The sequence below is a fragment of the Chiloscyllium plagiosum genome, unplaced genomic scaffold (assembly GCF_037043375.1).
Source record: "Chiloscyllium plagiosum isolate Xiang-an unplaced genomic scaffold, Cpla_swu_hap1 HiC_scaffold_33, whole genome shotgun sequence".
Lineage (NCBI taxonomy): Eukaryota > Metazoa > Chordata > Chondrichthyes > Orectolobiformes > Hemiscylliidae > Chiloscyllium > Chiloscyllium plagiosum.
In genome coordinates this window covers 21,958,663-21,983,168 of record NW_028270171.1, presented here as the reverse complement: position 1 = coordinate 21,983,168, position 24,506 = coordinate 21,958,663, and the positions used below count along the sequence as shown (strand labels likewise).

General features: G+C 43.1%; 2 protein-coding genes across 2 annotated transcripts in view; both read right to left on the bottom strand.

The window, feature by feature from the left end:
* Positions 1-388, bottom strand: part of LOC122542026 (phosphomannomutase 1-like) — a 59,560-nt gene extending 59,172 nt beyond the window's left edge. The window contains exon 1 of the mRNA XM_087978349.1: positions 209-388. Within this exon, the coding sequence (XP_087834475.1) occupies positions 209-301 (93 nt within the window). The 5' untranslated portion in view covers positions 302-388. The remainder of the gene's footprint in view (positions 1-208) is intronic.
* A 1,829-nt stretch (positions 389-2,217) lies between these two features.
* On the bottom strand, positions 2,218-23,754 carry LOC122542285 (desumoylating isopeptidase 1-like). Its single transcript, XM_043679877.2, has 6 exons — positions 23,630-23,754; positions 13,487-13,508; positions 13,293-13,362; positions 11,679-11,788; positions 10,372-10,494; positions 2,218-9,413 (listed from the first exon to the last, which is right to left on the bottom strand). Exons 1-6 carry the CDS (start codon positions 23,712-23,714, stop codon positions 9,323-9,325), a joined length of 501 nt encoding a protein of 166 aa, XP_043535812.1. The 5' UTR covers positions 23,715-23,754; the 3' UTR covers positions 2,218-9,322.
* Positions 23,755-24,506: the final 752 nt, after the last annotated feature.

The following is a 24,506-nucleotide window of genomic DNA, read 5'->3' as shown; positions in this document are numbered from 1 at the left end:
TAAAATGATCTCTTGAAGGAGGCGGACTTTGGTCTCTGATCGAGAGCGCACAGGGGTTTGAGCAGAGGGGCATATTCTGGTGAGCTCTCTCTCTCTCTCTCACACACACACAGACACTTGCTTTAACTAACATTGCAGCAAAGTGAACTGACTGAGAGCAGAGCACAGCACTGACCTTGTACAAGGTCCCCTTCCCCTTCCCCCTTACCTGTCTTGCTGCAGTCAGAGTGCCGTCCACATCAAACAGGCAGAGAGTGTGGGGCTCCGGCTCTCTCTCAGCCATATCCCCCCCAGCTTCCATGAACCTCCTCTCCTTCCCTCTACCACATCAGGATCCGCGGGGATCACCGCATTCTGAAACTGACACCCTCCTCGAACTGACGACAGCGATCACATGCCAGAGGAACAGAAGGGGAGGGAGCTGTGTGGTTTCTCTCTCCATCACACCCGAGAGTCAACGGTCAGGCAAGTTACACAAACCCAATGACTCATCGCAGCCAGCAAATAAAATTAGCACAATTTGTTTTTGGGAGACTTCCTTCCCCTCTTTCCAGGTACGAGGAGCATTCAATATTATTGGCCCTTGAACTAAAATCTTTTTTCTCAAAATCCATATATTTTTAAAGCAAGTTGGGAGGGGGCATTTCAGTCCCTGAGACACAGGTTTCAGATTTGAACCTCACCCCCAGCTAACTGGATAAGATACCAAATGTACATATTATCATCCTGCAGATCTCCCAACACACACACACACACTGATGGCAGGGACAAATCACCGCAGATACTCGAGTCTGTACTGAAAACAAATAAAAAATGCTGGAAACCACAGCGGCTGTAGAGAGTGAAGATAACTTTAAGTCGAGATGACTGTTCATCAGAACTCTGAAGAGGAGTCATCTAGACATACTAATGGCAGCTGGTTAGAGTGAGAGAGATTCTTGGTCAGCTACATGATGGCCTGGAACTTCAACCCTCACTATCCATAACATACAGGTCAAAGTGTAAATTGGTTTAGTAACTCGGACTCCTCAGGCAGGCTGGTTGGCTGGTGTGGACCAAATTGGTGGCAGTAACACAAGGTTTTTGTGCAGCTGCAAAAATACCTCCTTGTGGATATATCAGTCCCTTAGCTATAAAGGCCAAAGTTCCACTAACAATTGGCAGAAGTCACACAACACCATGTTATAGTCCAACTGGTTTATCTGAATTTTTTTTGATTAGATTACTTAGCGTGAAAACAGGCCCTTCGGCCCAACAAGTCCACACCGACCCACTGAAGCGCAACCCACCCAGACCCATTCCCCTACATTTACCCCTTCACCTAACACTACGGGAAATTTAGCATGGCCAATTCACCTAACCTACACATTTTTGATTGTGGGAGGAAACCAGAGCACCCGGAGGAAATCCACGCAGACACGGGGAGACTACACACAGTCAGTCGCCTGAGGCTGGAATTGAACCCGGGTATCTGACGCTGTGAGGCAGCAGTGCTAACCACTGTACCGCCCATATTGCAAGCTTTCCGAGTGCTACTCCTTCACTAGGTGAAGTCCCCATTTCACCTGAAGAAAGAGCAGTGCTTTGAAAGCTGGCGATTTCAAACCAACCTGTCAGACTGTAACCTGATTTTGTCCACCCCAGTCTAACACCGGCATTTCAGCATCACCAGTAACAGTTGTGAACAGGTTTTGCAGTTCTTGCATTTTGGTGATCTTTGGAGTCGAATCCCTAAATCTCTCTGGGTCATTGTTTCTAGCTTTTCATCTTTTGAAGGCTGGGCCAAAACTGAAACGGACCTGTTCCCACATTGAAAATGTGCAATGGATGGATTTCAATCCACCAACATTGTGCAATTTCACACAGCAACAACCCAGCCTCCACTACCAATCTGAATTTAGTCAGAAAATTCACATTTGTACTTTGAGCCATTAATAAGATGCTATGAAGAGTTGAGGCCCTGGATACAGGTTCATTTGAATCACCACCAGTAGCTTTAGTCCAAAGAGTGTGCACTCATGACTTACCCTTTCTCTCGGTTGACCCAACTTACAGTGTTCAGTTCCGTAAGTTTGAATCTTAGTTAAACAGTCTCTTATGTGGATCATGATTCAATGTCTTCTGGAAGTTTGCAGAAAATACATACCCTGCTACATACAGCAGTGCACTAACTAACTAAATAGCAGGCCAATGTCTCACAGAACATAAAGATTAGACTGAAAGTTTAAAAAAAATCTTTATTGGCATTTGAAATGGAACCTACACACATGTATGAAACAACTTGCAGAAACATTTGCTGTGCAACATTTTAAAAACTTTTCTCATCAACGAAAATAAGAGCCAGCAGCAATTGCATCTTGTGCAATTTAACTTTAAATAAAGCAAAACAATTTACAAAATCAACTCGTTTAAAATGTGCCCGGTCATAAGGGACAAATTGGCAAATGGTTTGTACTATTACAGAAACACTGTGCAAAACATTTAGAATGCCTTGGAAAAGCAGGACCAGATTGCTTCTCAGGGTACATGGAATGCACATAGCTTAAAAACTCAAACATGTCAAGACAGAAGGGGGTCTGATCACTCAAAGCAAGGCAACAAAGCAAAGTTCAGTCAGGATGACTCCCAGCAACTGGTCTCTAAGACTGATGGGTGCCATTTGTGCTATTGGATGTAGATAACAGGTAAGTTACCTGCACTCTTCTGTCTGTAAGGAAAATGGATAAACTGGGCAGTTCCTGCAAAAGGACCACAGTCCCAAACTTCAATTGTGCTTTGAAACTACTTGCTTCATAGATGGATTGGATAGAGGCCTTCCATTAGATGCAGGCTAATGGCAATTAATCCAAGTACCTCCCTCTGTACATCCCCTTCAGTTAGACAGAAAACATGACTACAAAATGAACTCAAATGGAGTGCGATACCACACAGGTGCTGGGTCCAAACGGGTTGGGAATCAAGAACAGGAATGGCAAATTTAAAACATCATTTAAACATTTTAAAAAATGCATGGGAACATCAACAGGTATCCTGTAGTCTACTGCATGGGTACTCTTCTGAAATCATGGACATGTAAAAGCACTGTTGGAGATTAGCTGATGATTCAATCACCACCCACTAATTTTTATTTGATTCCAATATTGTGTTCATTTCCTATGTTAGCACAAATAAAATGTAATTACAGGATGACAGTTGAAGAAAACCACCTCCAAAATGCTGCCTATTTATTGGTTATTAACTAATATTTCAGACACATCTATAGACGTTCATGTTTTCACAGTAGATTTAGTCCAATGTGCTGGGGAAAACTGTATTCTTTTATTTTTCTCTTGCACCAATTTTTTTTGTTTTTTTAAAAAAAAACTAAGTTTTGACCAATGATTTAATGACGGGCAAACATAACTGCTCAGGAACTTGTATGTGCCAACTCAGTTCTCATTTTATGCCAGGAAAGCTCAGGGCTCCATATTGTGCTCTACCAAAGTTCCAAGGCAGGAGAACCTCCAAGTGAGTTGCCTACACACTGAACCAGTTGTTGCTGGAAGTGACATTACAGCAACCTCTAGTGGGAGCAATTAGAACTGCAAAAACTGGGACCACTTAAAAAGACCAGGGAAAGGACAAACCGTCCCTCGCTGCGAATGTGCTACCCTGACCTGCAGGCAAGGATTAGGTGTATTCCATGGAGGAAACGTAAAACAATAAAACTCAGGAAAGAATCTGTGGTTACTCACCAACTCAATACACTTCCCACTTAGTGCACAGCAAGAGTACAGGAGGTTGTGGCAATAGCTTTATGGAATATAAATGCAAATGCAAAATTAGGAACAAGCTGTTGCTAGCCACCTGAAGGCAGGCTGAAGATGGCATCCTAACTATGATGTGCACAACTGCATTTGTTGAGGTACATTTCCCATTCGCCAAGCCAGATGTCAAGTCTTCAACTCCATGACTATAAACATTTCAAACCTCCCAAAATAAATGTGGGTGACATGCCTGCTCATGCCACTTCATGACCAGCTGAGAGATGGTACCTCGAATCAGAACAAGGTGGGCAATGCTTGCAACCTTCCAATCATTCCAAACAAGGTAATGCAATGGCAAGATCACTCCCCTTAAAGTTAACAATTAAACCATCATGGCAAGAAATCGGTGACAAGCAACCATGCAATTTAGCAACATGCACATTACCACTGCAAGCTCAAGAGAGGTGCTACATCCAATAACTTGGCTGAGCATCAATATAATTAACAGCAACAGAGACAGAAAGAGACAAAACAACCATGCAATAAGCTGGAGCAACTGGACCCTTACGAATCATCAGTTAAATAAAAGCAAAGTTTTTCAAAGTAAAACATTTCATATATTAAATAGACAAAAACTTTGACATTAATAAGCACAAACACAAGACATGTTTTCATATAAATTGAACTGTGATGTGGCAGATGCTTAAATGGGCAAGGAGTTTTGAATGTGCACTAGGATCCTGTGCCAGTCAATGCTTCTTTTGCCTTACGTTTATAAACCATTATTGAAGAGGTTGGTAAAATACAATTCCCTGATTTACATATCCATTAAAATCCATCAATATTTAAATATTGTAAACAGATATCTAAGATAAACAATAATACATTCAAATACATAAGACCCATGTCCATACAGGCTGATATCTGGTCTTAAATCCACTGTTAATTTGAAGTTAGTAATTTGAATGATCTGATCACAAGTTGTTTTTCAGCATTGAATTTGTACTTGGACGTTAACAACACTGAACGTCTGATCACTTGAATAACGAATTTCTTTTTAAAAAGCAAAATAACTTTCCATTAACAGGAGGAAACGGTGTCCTGATGACATTCTGGAGGGTTTTTTTTGCCAATGCTTCTGCTGGAAGACAAGTCATTTCTGAGCAGGACCTGCAGTGAACTAAAGAAAAAACTGAAGAACAGTAACAGTTTCTAATTGGGAGCCTAAGGTCAGTTCTGATTTCTCCCCTCCCCTCCCCTCCCCCCAAAACTACCACCACCAACTACTGCAGCACCTTTGGTTCTGCAGGGGCCAAACACACTTTGATAATTCTCAGGTCTTTCCTTAAGGTCCCAGCTCACGCTGCAACAGACTGCTCCTGACACCCATCACAATCTGCATGTCACCCAGGACAGCTGAGCCTTATTGCGCCAGACACTGCTGACAAACTACCGAGCTGGAGGCGCAAGGCAGCAATACAGTACAGCTTAATCTGATTAATGCCCAAAACACAAACACTGCAACAATTCAGAATGTAAATCCTGACTGGTTATTGTCCCTCAGTCACAGCTTAAGGACAAGGAGAACTACAACAACTGTGGGCATATATTAAAAAAAAACAGGTTAGGGGATCAAAACTGGGATTCCTCCTCAATTGCTCTGGTACACCTCAAGGAGTCATTAACAATAATACCCCACATGAGTCATAAAGTTTAGGGTTCAAACCCTACTCCAGACATATCTGATGAGTGGGGAACATTGCACAGGCTTCAGTGGATCTGCAGTTCAATGATGCTTTCTCTCTCTCTCGCTCGACCCCACCCCACACTCATTGCTCACACTGTGGGAATTCAGTGGTGTGAAGATGGTTATGGCCTTGAAATGAGTGCTTACGCCACAGCACGTTAATCAGCCTGTGAATCTGCCCACTGCTCCATGGGAAGTGTCAAGATAGAACATCAACTGAGGAAGCTGCTGATAATGAAACTCAAACCTAGGCTGACAGATTGCAAGCAACCATCTGAAAAATAAAACTCAATGGACTCAGAGGCTTCAGCTGCAAAACCTCAACAGCCCAATTCATCTGCTTTGCAAATACGAAGGAGGAACGGGAGGAATGGCAGGGAGACGGTCACGCATGGGCAAACTGTGATGCTTGGTGGCACTGACACCTGGAGAGAAAAGGATTAATAAACTCAAGATCTAACAAATAAAACATTAAGGAATAAATGTTCAAATCAAGAAATTCAACAATATGCACATAATTAGCAGGGCGTTACAATTCAGGAGAAGTTAGTTTGGGAACATGATCGGCATGTACTAGCTGGACCGAAGGGTCTGTTTCCATGCTGTATGAGTCTGGTAAATTCACAGGACAAGTAATTCAGAGGATTGGCCTAATGTTCTGTGGAAAATGATTTAAATCCCAACAGCGGCTGGTAAAAGTTGCATTCAATTAATAAACCTATAATTTAAAAACAGTTTCCATAACATGGTCATGAAATTATCAACTGTCGTAAAAATCTACCTGCTGCATGAGATAGGAAGGAAGCCTGTTGTCCTTACTTGACCAGACTGTCGTACAATTGTGGACCAATAGTAATATGGGTAAGTCTTCAATGCCCTCTGAAATAGCCTAGCAAATACCCAATTGTAACCAACTGCAGCAGATACTGATGGACCACAACAGAACAAGGTGGCAGCTTTGGTGCAATTAGGGCTATGAAATGCTGGTCTTGCCAGTGACACACCCATCCCAAAAAATGAAAACCACTTTCAAAACCTCTGGTGTCTCCCCCCACACCCAAACCACCTAATGCTACTCAGACAATGGCAGAACTGTACGATGTTGAACAACGCCAAAGAAATCACTGTGCAAGTTCTCATCTCAAGCAGCCAAACCTGCAGAGGCAGGAAATTAAAACAGGGCAGTTGGATTTGCTCTGAAGATTGCAGTTGCCATGGTAAAAGACAGAAAAAGTCACCAAGAGACTGCAGCACTGCACTCAATTATTTTTGTTTGCGTATTCCATGCCAACTGCTGACAATTGGCTTCACTGCTTGCAGTTAGATCAGTCCCTGACCCCTCAACAGCAAAGTTACAAAGAGAAAACATTTCAAGTTGGAAAATCTCTAATATTAAACTCAATTTGAATTCCCAATCCATCAGCTCAATTGAGACAGAATTATAGAACTTTACTTCCAAACAATGCTAATGAGTATAATTAGACTTTATTAAACCAAGCTGCATTGAGATTTCACTGAAGTTTAGGCTCATTGAGATAGTTCTGCTGAAGGGCTGGGGGTTCATACTCTGCACATGATTTTCCATGGCAAATGGCATCCAACTGGGTGAAGTTACTCAATTAAGGGTTCAAGACCATGCTCCCAATTTCCACAAAATTACACCAATACAGGAAAGCTTTTTATATCATACCAATAATAAGTTTTCAAACCCTGCCCTGCACTTGAGAATTTTGTAGCTGACTTGTTCAAACTGATTGCTATATTAACAAATTTACAAATATGGCAAACTCACTGCCAGAACCCAAGGCAGCATAGTCTGCTGGGCCACTGGGGTGGACTCGACTGTCAGTAGCTGGAAATATTAAAAAGTCCTGCCTGATTCTGGGAAACTGAACGAGTATTGTTAAGAAATGGAAGGAGATGAGTAGGATTGCAGGATCATGTTCTCAGTTGAGTGTGTTTTTGGTGCCTGTCCAACCCACACCATTGCAATACCATGGCATTACTGAGCAACAATAAATAAACTGATGTACTGAGAGCATGAGAAAGGAAGAGAGCATCCAGCATTATCCACTACCTGTGTCAGGCTGCCTAATTACACAGGGAGTGGCAACAGCAACACCATTTTGGCCATGTTTGGCTACAGCTAGAACAAGAAGCCTCACATACACCTCACACAATAGGCTTGTTTAACAAACATCTGCCATCATTCAGGAACCAAAAAAGTGAAGTACAATCAAACCAAAACACTTGCACTCCATGAGAATTAATTGGATAAAAAGGTTAAAGTTTTCGAATTTACGTTGCAAACTCTTGTGAATAGAGGCCACACCTAATAATGCCAAATGATCACTTTTTTGGCCAACATATTAGACAATCCTGCACTAGATGAGGTTGTGGTGTAATAATCCATACCACTGGGATAACTAGAGGCTGGAGGAGTTTGAACCCTTGCAGCTGGCTGTTCTGTCCATTGGCATTGGGGCAGCCCCTGGTCTAAAACATTAAAGCAGGGATGGCCAATACTGAGCTGTACAGAAAACAGCTGGTTTATTCCCCAAGTTGTGAATTAGTTGGTCACAAATGGAATGGGTGTGAAAAAAGCAGAGGTGCAACCTCATGGATTAGGGGAGACAGAGTATGTACACCACCCAGGATTCATGTTTCTGACTGCTGGCCTGTAGCTGTGAGGAGAAATACGTACATAGGGATACATGGCAAGAATTGTGTCATGTCTGGGAGCAAGGGCTCTGAAGTCCAACAAGCTGTCTGCACTCACCATTCCATATGTGACCAGCTGCCCCTGTGAAGTCATTGCCCAGTATCATATACTGGGCAAGGGGATGGACAGAGCAACTATTTACAGCAAGAAACAAAGTGGACTGAAGTAATCTGAAACTGGGACTCTCATGATTTCAGCTCAAGTTTAATCTACTGATTTGATCAGGTGAAAGAAAAAAAAACGAACCAACATCTCTTTCAATTGCAGCCGAGTGCTGATAGATACACGATACTCCCGGGGAAGTACGCTACTAACGGAGTGCAGCCCCTAGAAGGTTCATTGACACTTAAAGCCACAGCGGAGTGCCAAGTGCCAGAAAGAAAAGGGACGTGGAAGCTGGTGTCAGCCGAAGCAGAATGGGAGGCTGAGCAAGGGGAAATCCTCCCACCATGTTGAACTGGACTGTGAAAACAGGCGAGATCCTCTCCTCCCGAATGTGGGAGGATTCTGAAGTTGGGTTAGGGCAGGCAGCAATTTGAAGTGCACACATCAGACCATGGCATGATATGAAAAGCAAGGTGACTCAAGTATATCTTTCCTTCCCACATACAACATAGCTATCCCTAAACAAACCCTGACAACACTGCAAACACTACCCCTTGAATTGGTCAATGCATTGGCAATGATGTTGGCATAACAACGACGGAAACACCTTTAAGGTCTCCATGCTGGTGGCCTCTTTCAGAAGAGGAGGAGGAGGGTGGGGGGGTGGGAGGGGTACTGGCTGGCTAAATACATTGTGAAAGAAGCAAGGAATCAATCTCTCATGACTGCTGCTTGCTACAGCTTATTCAAAGACAGTTGACAAAAGGGAGCTGACAACAACCTGATAGATTGCACTGTAGAATTCAGTGCTTCTGTATTAGATGCATGTTTCAAATGGATTTTAAAAAAGCATTTCTACCACTTTTTAACGTTCTACGTTAAGTCAGATATGAGATGAAAGATGCTTGAAGGGGATTTGTTTTTTGGAAAATCATTGTATAGTTCAGTGAGGCCAGTGACTGTACACGTCCCTGCAGTCAGCAGCTCTCTGGACTGCAGCTACTAACTCGGATTCTGATCATTGAAGCTGCTTCCTCCCACCGGCTGAATCTGAACCGAGTCCAGGATGGGCTTAATGAGTTGGCCAAAAGGGCTGATGGAAAAATAAAACAGGAACAAAGATGTTAGTCATTACAGAAAAAAATATCACTTTTCTTAAAAAAAAAGTCTCTTTTCCCATTTTTGCCCTTCCCCTCCTTACAAAGAAACCTGTCCTCTGCTGGTATTGGATTCCGTGAACACCAACGATTCCCTGGCTCCATCGCTAAATGTGAGTGCAGCAGATGCTGCTGGGTTACTCAACTGAGGGATCGCCAAGGAAAACTGCTCCTACTCTGCCATGATGCTTTTCTCCTTTTAATATTTCATGGAATGTGAATCTTACTATATTTGCTACCCAACCTTATTGCCCTTAAATTCATGGCTTTCAATTTCAGAGGGCAGTTAAGAGGCAGCCACACTGCTGTGGGTATGGAATCACATCTCGGTGTGATTTCCAGATGGGATTTCCTTCCCTACAGGAGGAGATTAGTACATATACTTTCCAGCAGGAATCACCTGGGAATCTGGCTGGCAGTTCCTCCCTAGACCATGAAGGCCAAAGAAATTAAGATTAGATTAGATTACCTACAGTGTGGAAACAGGCCCTTTGGCCCAACCAGTCCACACTGACCCTCCGAAGAGTAACCCACCCAGACCTATTTCCCTCTGACTAATGCACCTAATACTATGGGCAATTTAGCATGGCCAATTCACCTGATCTGCACACTGTGGGAGGAAACCGGAGCAAACCCATGCAGACACGGGGAGAATGTGCAAACTCCACACAGACAGTCACCCGAGGCTGGAATCGAACCTGAGACCCTGGTGCTGTGAGGCAGCAGTGCTAACCATTCAGCCACCGTGCCGCCATTAAGGGCAGAGATCACAAGTCAAGGCTATGAACTGTGGTCTTTGTAGTCATGCTGCAGAGACTCTTGCAGTAGCCCAACATGGGTCAATGCCTTCGAAGTATGCAGAGTGATTAACACCTCAGTGGGAAATGTACTCACGTTGATAAAACCTCAGAAGGCAGGTCAGTGATATACGACGGAATCTTCTTCCCAGTGAGGAATTGGGAAACTTCGTTACTGAATGTATTGCAATTATGTTCAAACAATTTGTAGCACTCTCCCCTGCAACAAAATGATAAAGTGAGAGATGTCACAGAATCACAACCACTACAATAAGGAATACCATTCAGCAGTTGTCCCTGCACGTGTCCCCTTCAAAATCCTTTGTCATTGTTGTGTACATTCCTCCCCTTAAAGCCACAATTGATTCTGTCTCCATCACACTCCCAGTCAGTGCAATCCTAGCCCTCATCCTTCACTGTGGATTCAGGGAGGAGAGAATATTTACCCTGATCAATGCTTACTGCATTAAATAAATAGTTTTGCAATTACTCCACACCTCTTATTGCATCAATGCATGCATCCAGATATTAATGAAAAGTCAATGAAATCTCAGTGTATTGAATAAAATCAGATAATTGGTTAACATAAAAATGCAGTACGATATTGAGTGGGCATTTTAAATCAAGGACTTTCTCTGCTGTCTCAGCACTGTTTGAACAGCACACCAATATTCATCCTTCGCTCAACATCCAAATCCAAATGGCTTTGATTTCTGGATGAAATAGGCAGACACACGGCATGAAGCTCAATGTGGAGAAATTACAAAAGTGACATATTTTGAGAGGACAACAAACAATGGCAATACAGTAGATAAAATTTATCTGGATAAAAAAAAATCAGAGAATGAAGAAACAAATTTCCACTTTGACCTCACTGGAATGCTAGTAAAATGCAACATAGAACTAAAAACATGACACATATGTAGTAGACATTACTGCAATCGTAATAAGGAGAAACTAGGCCTCAAATGTTTACTACTAAGCAAACCCAAGAGGTTACAACTTCAGTTTGCCCGAAGAGCGCACACCCACTATACCCTTCAAACACAAACTGTAAACAGATGAACTAATTACAGTGGTGCTTGCAGAACGACCTCCACAGCACGAGGCAGCGGCTACAAACAAATTGTCTTTTTCACTAATGTTATCTGCCATCCTTTGGTACAACATTGCCTCCATTGGCAGCAGATGCAATTACATAGTACTTTCTACAACAAACGCCCTTACAGCACAAATACCTGACAAGATATGTGCACAGTTGTTAGATTTAATATACAGATGAAAGTGCAGCCATTGTTTATGCCTGCTCGTGACCTCAAAGACATGGGCGTTCTGGCCATTCAGTTCTAGGCAACGCATTAAGTTGGCCCACTGCAAAAGCACAGACTGCAAAGAGGAACTAACCTGAATGCTGACTCTCCTAGAGAGGATAAATATTCCATAATTAACTCCTCAGTCACTTCAGTTGTCCCCAGATCAATGACAGAGTCAGGTGGCCCAAGTAAAGTCCCTCCCTTGGGAACAGAAAGAGGAAACACAAGACTATTATAATAAAGAAAATGGCCACAATATCATACAGATACTGGGTTAAATACATTCCATTATCATAAATTTGTTGTGAGTGTCAAATTTCCTGTCCTTCCCACATAGGTCACTCAAATCAGTAATTTAGGGAAGATTACACAACACAAGTATACTTCTAGCATTGTTGGTATCAGGACTTTAATTCATCAGGAATGGAAGTCAAAAGGAATGTAGCAATGCAAGTGATGACATTACAACGAACATCACCAAAATATTAGCTCCCCTGATACTGTAGCGAGTGAAACAGCTAAATTAACTCAGCATCCCTAGATCAGGGAGAAGAAAGTGAATGGGGACTTTTTTGTTCTTGTTCTCTCAGGATTTGGGAGATGCTGGCTTGACCAATGTTTATTGCTCATCCCCAACAGTGCCCGAAAAGGTAACGGTGAGCCGCCTTCTTGAACCACAGCAATACTTGAGATGCAAATAGACACAATGCTGTTAGGGTTCCTAAACTTGATCATTAACACCACAGCTGCTATAAAGACAGAGTTGATGCGTAGCATTTCAGTTTGATCATAATAGGTTAATGAGAGCATGAACAGCATTATTGTGAATATTTGGTTTGTGTTGGTGGGGTTTAGGGAACTTTAGGCCACTTTTACAAACTAAGACACCTGTTTGAGGACTATCCAGAATTAAGTCTTAGCTTTCCCTATGCAGCTGATCAACCAGCCAAGCAAGATTCCAGAAGAGGGTGTGAAGGCCATGTCCTTAGTTTCTTGTAAAGCAGGTCATGTTAGAAGGAGTTTAAAAAAGATTCAGTCAACTGATACCTGGGATAGGGTAATCTTTGTAGGAAAAAGGTTGGATAGGCTGGGCCTATTCTCATTGAAGTTTACAAGAATGAGAAGTGACCCCATTCAAAGAAAACCCTGATTGGAATTATCAGGATAGAACTGAAAGGATGCTTCTCTTTGTGGGTCAGTAAGAACTGGGGAACACACTTTAAAAATTAGGGATCTCTCATTTAAGATGGAAATAGGGAATTTTCTCCTCGAGGGACTTGAAACTCTCTACTGCATAGAGTATCGTGGATACTTTTAAGGCATAGATAGATTTGGATAGATGGGGGTAGGTGAAATTTGTGGAGTTAAGGTCACAGGTGATCTGTGACCTTAACGGCTGAGCCAGCTCGAGGGACAATGACCTACTAAGTCACATGCTCCCAAAGATGACATTTGATGGATTTCCAGAAAACATGATGATCACAGTATTCAAAGGCAAGAATCAATTCTATTCTGGAGATGGGTTTTCCCAATTGTGCTTGTAGATTGTATGAGAATTTCTTTTGAAAATGAATTGCTCCATTGGCTAGTATTCAGCTTCATTTACCCCTTTAAGAGGAGGGTTGATGCACAAACATGAAATCAGTTGAAGATGAGGCAAGTATGGATGGATAAAACATTCAGAAAGTAGAAAGAAAATACTCACTGGCTGACAATTAGCTATTCCACCCGACCCATAGAAGAACTCCTCTCCGTTGACAACTATTGCAGTGTGCCTGAAGGAGGAGCAAATTCACATTTAAATAGACACACGTGCAAGAATTATTTTAATGCATAAATATACAACTCTTTGATTGCTGAAGTGAAAGACTAGTTTTGAAATTTCACAGATTAACTCACCATATTCCATCAAGTTGTTTTCCTGTTTTGAGAAGAACAAAAGAAGATGGGTGAGTGTCAGAACAGCAGGTGAGGATGATCAAAAATTAGCAGGCTGGATTTTAACTCAGATACTGCAAACTCTGATCAAACACCAAATTAGGGATTACTTTGCACTGACTAACTTGGGTAAAGGACCATAACCACTAAGCAGGAGATTAAGGAAGAAAGAAAGATTGATAAAGTGATGGTTTAAATCAGGAGGCAAGTAATGAGGGCACAGCATCCCAAACTGTGGGTTACGGCGATTGGTGGGGTCAGGAGCTCCAAGCCAACAACGGTTGCCACGCAGCTGAGGAGCCTCATTAAAGCCCTGGTTTTAAATAAAAACTGAATATGGCCTAATGGATAATTCGTGAACTTGAGTCCTGCTTCAAATTTTTCAAAAACACTGAAGAGGTAGGATTCTCAAAGTCCCCTCTCCCTAGCTTCACATCCTGCTCCAAGCCCAGCCATGGATGTGGGTTACATTAGGGCCTACAGTGATTGGTTCAGAGGCCAGAAGCAGAAGTTTGTGATTTCTGTCCCAGTGCTGCCCTCACCACAGTTTCAGCTCCTTAACCACCCTGCTCACAATGAGCAGACACTGAAATTCACAAGTCTCATACAGTCACAACAGGAAAAAAGAAAAGTTTAGGTAACACTGGATATGGGAATACTGTGTTTCAAAAGCTTAAATATTCTGAGAGGAAGACTGAGACAAGCAATGAATTCAAGAGATTGCAAATACTAGAAGAGAACGTTATTGGAGTAGGTGTTTATCTAACGGAGCTCATTTCAGCCAAGTAAGCCCATAAGGTGGGTGCAATGAAGAAAATAGGATGACAGTCGACAAGAGAAAAAAGAACATACAGAGACAGAACAGGATCAAGGCATAATTAAAGAGAGGAGAAAGTGAGGACTGTAGATGCTGGAGATCAGAGCTGAAAATGTGTTGCTGGAAAAGCGCAGCAGGTCAGGCAGCATCCAAGGAACAGGAGAATCGACGTTTCGGGCATAAGCCCTTCTTCAAGAATAATTAAAGAGAGACAATGGTATCAGAGCTGAGGAGAATAATGTATCAAATGGTCTGCTTTTTTCCTAAAAATGGTTAATTTTTCGATAATTCCATCTTTCTGACTCAGAGGTCCAGCTGTTCACTCCTACTTGCACACAGACCAAGTGGTTGGTTAACTCCAACAACAGGATACAAGTGCTACAGGAAGGATAGAAAGGGAGGCAAGAGAGGAGGGGAGTGGCATTTTTGATAAGGGATAGCATTACAGTTGTGCTAAGGGAGGATATTCCCGGAAATACATCCAGGGAAGTTACTTGGGTAGAACTGAGAAATAAGAAAGGGATGATCACCTTATTGGGATTGTATTATAGACCCCCCAATAGTCAGAGGGAAATTGAGAAACAAACTTGTAAGGAGATTTCCGCTATCTTTAAGAATAATTGGGTGGTTATGGTAGGGGATTTTAACTTTCCAAACATAGACTGGGACTGCCAGTGTTAAGGGTTTAGATGGAAAGGAATTTGTTAAGTGTGTACAAGAAAGTTTTCTGATTCAGTATGTGGATGTACCTACTAGCGAAGGTGCAAAACTTGACATACTCTTGGGAAGTAAGGCAGGGCAGGTGACTGAGGTGTCAGTGGGGGAGCACTTTGGGGCCAGCGACCATAATCCTATTTGTTTTAAAATAGTGATGGAAAAGGATAGACCAGATCTAAAAATTGAAGTTCTAAGTTGGAGAAAAGCCAATTTTGACGATATTAGGCAAAAACTTTCGAAAGTTGATTGGAGGCAGATGCTCGTAGGTAAAGGACGGCTGGAAAATGGGAAGCCTTCAGAAATGAGATAACAAGAATCCAGAGAAAGTATATTCCTGTCAGGATGAAAGGGAAGGCTGGTAGGTATAGGGAATGCTGGTAGGTATAGGGAATGCTGGATGACTGAAGAAATTGAGGGTTTGGTTAAGAAAAAGAAGGAAGCATATGTCACGTATAGACAGTAAAAAGGAAGTAGGAGTATACTTAAGAGGGAAATCAGGAGGGCAAAACGGGGACATAAGATAGCTTTAAGGAGAATCCAAAGTGTTTTCACAAATATATTAAGGACAAAAGGGTAACTAGGGAGAGAATAGGGCCCCTCAAAGATCAGCAAGGCGGCCTTTGCGTGGAGCCACAGAAAATGGGGGAGATACTAAATGAATATTTTGCATCAGTATTTACTGTGGAAAAGGATATGGAAGATATAGACTGTAGGGAAATAGATGGCGATATCTCGCAAAATGTCCAGATTACAGAGGAGGAATTGCTAGATGTCTTGAAATGGTTAAAGATGAATAAATCCCCAGAACCTGATCAGGTGTACCCGAGAGCTCTGTGGGAAGCTAGAGAAGTGATTGCTGGGCCTCTTGCTGAGATATTTGTATCATCAATAGTCACAGGTGAGGTGCCGGAAGACTGGAGGTTGGCAAACGTGGTGCCACTGTTTAAGAAGGGTGGTAAGGACAAGCCAGGGAACTATAGACCAGTGAGCCTGACATCGGTGGTGGGCAGGTTGTTGGAGGGAATCCTGAGGGACAAGATATACATGTATTTGGAAAGGCAAGGACTGATTCGGGATAGTCAACATGGCTTTGTGCGTGGGAGATCATGTCTCACAAACTTGATTGAGTTTTTTGAAGAAGTAACAAAGATGATTGATGAGGGCAGAGCAGTAGATGTAATCTATATGGACTTCAGTAAGGCGTTCAACAAGGTTCCCCATGGGAGACTGATTAGCAAGGTTAGATCTCATGGAATACAGGGAGAACTAGCCATTTGGATACAGAACTGGTTCAAAGGTAGAAGACAGAGGGTGGTGGTGGAGGGTTGTTTTTCAGACTGGAGTGCCAGAAGGATTGGTGCTGGGCCCTCTACTTTTTATCATTTACATAAATGATTTGGATGTGAGCATAAGAGGTACAGTTAGTAAGTTTGCAGATGACACCAAAATTGGAGGTGTAGTGGACAGCGAAGAGGGTTACCTCAGATTACAACAGGATCTTGATCAGATGGGCCAATGGGCTGAGAAGTGGCAGGTGGAATTTAATTCAGATAAATGCGAGGTGCTGCATTTTGGGAAAGCAAATCTTAGCAGGACTTATACACTTAATGGTAAGGTCCTAGGGAGTGTTGCTGAACAAAGAGACCTTGGAGTGCAGGTTCATATCTCCTCGAAAGTGGAGTTGCAGGTAGATAGGATAGTGAAGGCGGCATTTGGTATACTTTCCTTTATTGGTCAGAGTATTGAGTACAGGAGTTGGGAAGTCATGTTGCGGCTGTACAGGACATTGGTTAGGCCACTGTTGGAATATTGCGTGCAATTCTGATCTCCTTCCTATCGGAAAGATGTTGTGAAACTTGAAAGGGTTCACAAAAGATTTACAAGGATGTTGCCAAGGTTGGAGGATCTGAGCTACAGGGAGAGGCTGAACAGGCTGGGGCTGTTTTCCCTGGAGCGTCGGAAGCTGGGGGATAACCTTATAGAGGTTTACAAAATTATGAGGGGCATGGATAGGATAAATAGACAAAGTCTTTTCCCTGGGGTCGGGGATTCCAGAACTAGAGGGCGTAGGTTTAGGGTGAGAGGGGAAAGATATAAAAGAAACCTAAGGGGCAACTTTTTCACGCAGAGGGTGGTACGTGTATGGAATGAGCTGCCAGAGGATGTGGTGGAGGCTGGTACAATTACAGCATTTAAGAGGCATTTGGATGGGTATATGAATAGGAAGGGTTTGGAGGGATATGGGCCAGGTGCGACTAGATTGGGTTGGGATATCTGGTCAGCATGGACGGGTTGGACCGAAGGGTCTGTTTCCATGCTGTACATCTCTATGACTCTAAGAAGAAAGAGCTGACTCTGAATATTTTTGAGAGTTTTAAAATCAATTGTAATTTGCCATACCTTTATTTTGAAATTTATAGTTCAAAGGCAAAGATGCAGAAGTCCAGAGAAGAAGGACCTGTGATTAGTTAATACAATTTCAATTAAAGGGACTACCACTAGACCCATAAGCTCCAGTTCAAACTCCACCTGTTTGAGAGGCATGTAATCACATCCTGACCAAGTTGATTAGAAATACAAGTAGATCCACTCGTAGTGCAGTGGTCATCCCTGAACAAGGCAGCCCAAGTTGAAGACCCCACCTTCTTCATATATGTAATAATATCTGAGCAGCGTGATGTACAAAATAAAATAAATAAAGTCGACCCAGCTCGGGCTCTTATGGCACAATGGTTGTGTCCCTACCGTTGGGCCAACAGGCCCAGGATCAAATCCCATTCTGTTCCAGAGGTATGTGATAGCTCTGGAACAGTTTAATTAAAAAGAAATAAAAGCAAAACCAGTGGTGTCTCTACCTCAGGGTCAGAATGCCTGGGTTAACGCCTCACCTGCCCCAGAAATATGTTATAACATTTCTGAACAGGTCGATTTGAAAACAAGCTCCTTGGATGCTGCCTGAACTGCTGTGCTCTTCCAGCACCACTAATACAAAACAGACTCAGCCCACTGAAACCATTTTGACTTTGCCCTCTTCTGTAATGTTAAAAGATTAACGAGAATCTCTCTCTGGACATTAATATTAAAGAGTTAAACTGCACTGAGTGAACATTCTGGAAATGGGTCAAGCAGGAATGCAGATGACCCCCACTCCAATGAGAGTCATTTACTACTAACCTCCTACTATTACCAAATTAAACTCTCATTCAATCTCTTCCATTCAGAAATGCTTTCTAGCTATCCCCCGAAGCTAGGACACCTCACACCTACATTGTCTTGGGGAAATCGCTGAGTCAGGAAAGAGTCTGCACAGCGATTCCCCAAGATTAGGGCATTTATATTATCTTGATATCATCCTCGCATTGTACCTGGGGTAACATGTGACTGTGAGGGAGTGAATGGGGGGTTGTCTTGAGTGGCATGTGACTATGAAGGAGCGGCCAGAGCATCTGTAAGCATGGCCAACTGACCTGCATAAAGGGGATGTGTTTTCCTTGTTTAGGGCCTCACTGACTCGACTCGGCATACCTGCAAAGAGGGTCAAAGGGGGTCACCTAGCTGGTACACGCTTTAATAAACTAACTGTTTGCAGAAGTTGGTGAGAGAGTGAATTGCATCACGTGTGTGAAACTTCAGGAAAAATACCTAACACTTTTCCACCCTCCACCTCCTCCTCCATCTCCATCCCCTCCACCCCACCCCCAATATACTTGTGTCTGCATTGCCCATAATGGAGGCTGCATGTAAATTTCTAATCAGCAACATGGGCGATTTACTGGTGGCATTGGTAAAGAAAAAGTCACAGTGATTTAGTGGTGGGAAAGCCATTCAGTTGTGTGGCAGTGGGCGGCATGGTGGCACAGTGGTTAGCACTGCTGCCTCACAGCACCAGAGACCTGGGTTCAATTCCGCCTCAGGTGACTGACTGTGTGGAGTTTGCACATTCTCCCCGTGTCTGCATGGGTTTCCTCCGGGTGCTCCGGTTTCCTCCCACAGTCCAAAAACGTGCGGGTTAGGTGAATTGGCTATGCTAAATTGCCCGTAGTGTTAGGTGAAAGGGTAAATGTAGGGGAATGGGTGTGGGTGAGTTGCGCTTTGGCGGGTCGGTGTGGACTTGCTGGGCCGAAAGGCCTGTTTCCACACTGTAAGCAATCTAATCTAAAACAGACCTGGTTAGCCAGTTGCCACTCCCCTACCTCACTTTTGATGGTTTGCATTGCTCTTAATGGGCTTTACATGCAAATATCCACTTGGCTACATAGTGACTTGACATGGGGAGCGGGGAGTGAAAACCAACATTCAGATGTTGCAAGAGCACTTCTGGATATAAAGAGAAACACAAACAGACCCAGGATGGTTCTTGTTAATGGTCAATCTAACATCGGTTGTGGGAAAATACTGAAGTCCATTATAAAATATTTAATAGCATAGCACTTGGAAAACAGTCACAAGATCACTGTGAACATGGATCCACAAAAGGGAAACCAGGCTCAACAAATCTACTAGAATTTTTCTTGGTTATAATTAGTAGAGTTGATGATGGTGTTGGGGGATAGGGGCATTGGATGCGGTTTACTTGGATTTTCAGAAAGCGTTCAGCTAAGGTCCCACAGAAGAGATCAGAATATAAAATTAAAGTGCATGGAATTGGGGCATAGATAGAGAACTGGCTTCCAGATAGGAAGCAGAATAGGAATAGGCAGAAGCAAAGAATAGAAGTTGAGGCTTGGGCAGATTCGCCCTCAGTTGTACATTGAATGGCCTCCGAGGCTTGAGGGGCCAAATGACCACTCCTGCTCCTATTTATGTTGTACACACGAAGGGAATTGTAAAGCATGGAACCAGAGTAACTCAAGTCACGGCCACCAATGTTAATGCATTTTTGACTGAAAATGCACAAGAATCTAGAATCAGGAAAACAGATATGAGGCTGGACTAAATTACAGAATTAGGTCAGGTGAGTTATGAGGCAGGTGGGTCTTGAAATCAGGGATGCTCATTTTAAAATTAAGACTGGGTGCCAATTTTGACCAGTGAGCAGAAAGAGACGATAGAGAAGTAGGATTTTCTGAGAGTTAATGACAGGCAGAGCTTTGGATGACATCACGTTTACAGAGATTAGAATGTGGGAGACCAGGAAGAGTGCACTGCAATAGTGGAGTATGAGCTAACAAAGGTTTCAGTAACAGACAAGCAATGCAATTCAAGAAATACAAATAGGTGACATTTAGGTGGCTGATGCACCCCAGGTTGGTTACTGTAAAGGTAGCAAAGTCAGAAAAATGTATCTTCTGCTATCTTGAAATGCACAGCTTCTCTAACATCCTTATCCGTTCAGGACACTTGTCTAGATTCAGATAGTCTGTAACCATTACATCGGATTGTTTGAGATGAGCTTTCATAAAAGTGGCTCTTACTGTCTATTTCCATCTTGTCCGAGCTTCAGCTAATCTGCTACTGAAATCCTCACCTGTTTGGTTCTTTCAACTCGACTGCAGTATTCCATTGCCCCCTTGCCAGCCACTCAACTACACTCTCGACTCAAGCTCATGCTGTTCCTGTACCCAAATTCACACCAAATCTCTCAACACTTGTGCTCACTCTTCAACCACTTCCACGTCAAATAATGTTTAGATTTTAAAATTATTTTCAATACCTCCATGTCCACACCCTTCTGACTAATTTCACCAGCTCCAGAGTGCCAAGGATATTTACTCTAATCCTTGTTCTTGTGTGCCACTTATTTAATCGCTCCACCATTCCTGCGTGGCCCTCAGCTCTGGAATGCTCTCCATTGGTGTGCAGCACAGTGGCACAGTGGTTAGCACTGCTGCCTCACAGCGCCAGGGACCCAGGTTCAATTCCACCCTCAGGTAACTGTGTGTGGAGTTTGCACATTCTCCCCGTGTCTGCGTGGGTTTCCTCCCACAGTCCAAAGACGTGCAGGTTAGGTGGATTGACCATGCCAAGTTGTCCATTGTGTCCAGGGATGTACAGGCTAGGTGGGTTAGCCACGGGAGATACAAGCTTACAGGGATAGAGTGGGATGCTCTTTGGAGGGTTAGTTGGACTTAATAGGCCAAATGGCCTGCTTCCACACTGTAGGAATATGATGTAAATACACCTTGCGACTGAAATTGCTGAGTTACTGTCAAGTTTTGGCAATGGACGTCCTGGTTGGAATGACAACACTTATCTGCCTACTTCCCCATCTCATCTGGAAAAATGAGAATGCAAGGAAGACAGAATACTACAAACAATAACAAGGGAGATATGACAAAACCTTCCTGTTGCTTTTGGCATTTAAATTGACTTGCCCACAATGACTTTTTTTGAATGCCACTGGTTGTATTACCCATTCTAATTGGCCAGAGGATGGTGGAGAGTCAAACAAATCACTATTGATATGGAATCATGTGTCAGCCAGACTAATTAAAGATAGCAGGTTTCCTTCTGTAAAGGTCACGAGTGAAACAGATGGATTTTCTTTGATATTTGATAGTGTCAGATGGTCACCGTTAGGTGAGTTTTACACTGAATTCGAATTTCACCATCTATCATGGTGTATTTAACCCCATGCTCATCAAACATTAATCTGGGGTTCTGAATTCAGATCTGTGACAGATTTGGAAAGATTGAACTTGGAGATTAGAACTTCACGGCATTGAATTTACAACCTCTTAATACGAATGCTCTCTTTTCAAGACCAAATGCAAGCACTGATCAAGGAAAATAAACCAAACTTTGCTCGTGTCAGTGCTCAGAATGCATTTGGCCAATGGCCCTTCACAATCATTATGACTAGTCAGGATCTTCTGAAGACAGAAAATCGAAAAAGTTCAAAGGCTGTGGGATAATGAGTCAGCAATTTGTAGGCCTAAATGTCAGATCACCAGCAAAATGCAAGAATAGAATTCAGATTTTTTTTCAAAAAACAGTGCAATGGAAAATCCAATTCAGTCCCTTGAATCTGTTACACTGACTTTGAAGGAAGTAATCATGAATTGGAGGTGCCGGTGTTGGACTGGGGTGTACAAAGTTAAAAATCACACAACACCAGGTTATAATCCAACAGGTTTAATTGGAAGCGTTGCTCCGAAAGCTAGTGTGCTTCCAATTAAATCTATTGGACTATAACCTGGTGTTGTGTGATTTTTAATCAAGGAAGTAATGGATGATCTGCAACCCACATGTACTTGCGTTTTCCTCAGAGAGGAACATGGGAGTAGGAAGAGCAGGCCTTCAGCTTCAGGGGCTGCACAGCATTCAACAAGATAATGACGAAGCTTCTACATCAACACAATTTTTCCCATGGTTAACAAAAATCAATCTCATTTCAATTTATTTGTAAAGCATTAGCTTCAGAAGAGATCCAACCCTCCCACAGGAGCCACTCTTCTCATGTGGAAGTGCTTGTACCAGTGAGGGATGAAAACACAATCCACTAGCGTTTTCAAGGCTAGTTCAAAAGATGTAAAGTGGGATTTTAGGAACATTTTTTTAAAAGAGCTGGCACAGGCATGGTGGGCAGAATAGTCTGATTCAGCTCTCAAACAGCTGAAAGCAATTTACAGATAACTACAGAGATTGTAGTCAACAGCAAGGACAAAGAGAGCATCATCTCAATCCAGAAATAAGAAAAAAGACAAACAGCTTTGGACTGCCATGGTCAAGAGCGGAATATCAGTTAGGACAAACAGCTGTTCCTCTTGTCATGTATTGTTACTGAACACAATGTCTATATTGTATACACAAGTCAGCTGCAAACACTCAGGCAAGGAAATTGTAAATTGGTCACACAAGTCACCTTCCACCCTTGAATCTCTGGAGTGGTGCCTCAAAGGCCATCTCCAAGCTTGTGTTCCAGTTCTGCTCATAACATAACAGAAAACTGGATTTTTGGGTCAGGCACAGGAGGATTTTGTTCCCTTGTGTGTGATTTTATTAAGATAGAAAAGTAGGCCAAAGATTTGTTTCTGGTCCCTAAAGTGCACCTAAACAAGCCAGAAACTTCCAGAATTAAGCAAAACAGTTCAAACCAAGAGTCTTCATCAAGGCACTGGCTCTTCTGTTACCCTCTTCAGATAAAAGCATTTCAAAATTCAGCCTTTCAGGAAAACTACTAGCAGCTGGAGGCCAAACCAAAGTTGCTGGATAACCTTGACTTTCAAAGAGGTAAAAAGTGCTGGAAGTCGAGCAGGAATTCAGAAAAGACAAAATTAAACATCAGAAATGGGATGTGAATTTTCAAAAGGTACCAAAGACATTAATATTGCCAGGCAAGAATTATTAGTTTCAATTCAAAATCATGACAACATGATTTGAAAACAAGTTACAACATCAAATTTAAATCCATTTCACCAACTTATCCATCGCCTCCTACAAAACTCCCTCAGTAATGCAAGGCTTAACTTTGCAGTCGGTATGAATATTTAATAAAATAAGGTGGAACATTTCACAGTCTTGGAAAAAAGTTGCGGCCTAGTAAAGGTTACCCGATCCCCGACCTCGAGTTGCCGCTGCTGCCCGCCTTGCCACCCTCATCTCCCCGGCAACCATTTTACTCAGCTCACCGAGCATGATCGGGCTAAACTGTCGGGCCAGCCCCCGGGAAAGGTCGTAGACGTAAAGTTTGACGGGATGTGGTGGCGTGTCCATGTCAGCAACGTGTTTCTTTCCTGTTCTTCGGTACCGGGCTCTCGACACCCAACCGCCCGCCTCAGAGGGGTCCCCCCAAATGAGGCAATTCTCACCACCCCTCAGACCGCGCCGCCCCCCCCCCTCAGCGTCGTCACAAACCGTCCCGCTCCGCCCCGCCCCGCCCCCTCGGTTGACAGCTCCACCCCCAGAACCTCAGGCCAGCAGGCCCCGCCCCTACTAGAACGTCACTCGCAGTGACACCCCCTTCCCCTCAGACCCGCCCCCAAAACATGCACGTTCCAGAGACCCCGCCCACCACCAGCATTACTGACAGTGTTAAAAATCACACATCAGGTTATAGTCCAACAGCTTGATTAGGAAGCACTAGCTTTCTCAGTGCTGCTCCTTCACCAGTAACTAATGGAATAGGATCATATTTATAGCAAAAAATCACAGTTAACTACACTGATGCTATTTGGATTAAAGAGATGCACAGCATGGAAACAGACCCTTCGGTCCAACCCGTCCATGCTGACCAGTTAGGACCTAACCTAACCTAGTCCCATTTGCCAGCGCATGGCCAACATCCCTCTAAAACCTTCCTATTCATTTACCCATCCAGATGCCTTATAACTGTTGTAATTGTACCAGCCTCCACTACTTTCTCAGGCAGCTCATTTCATACACGCACAGCCCTCTGTACGAAAAAAATGCCCCTCAGGTCCGTTTTAAATCTTTCCCCACTCACCCTAAACCTATGCTCTCTAGTTCTGGACTCCCCCACCCCGGGAAAAGACATTGAACAAACCT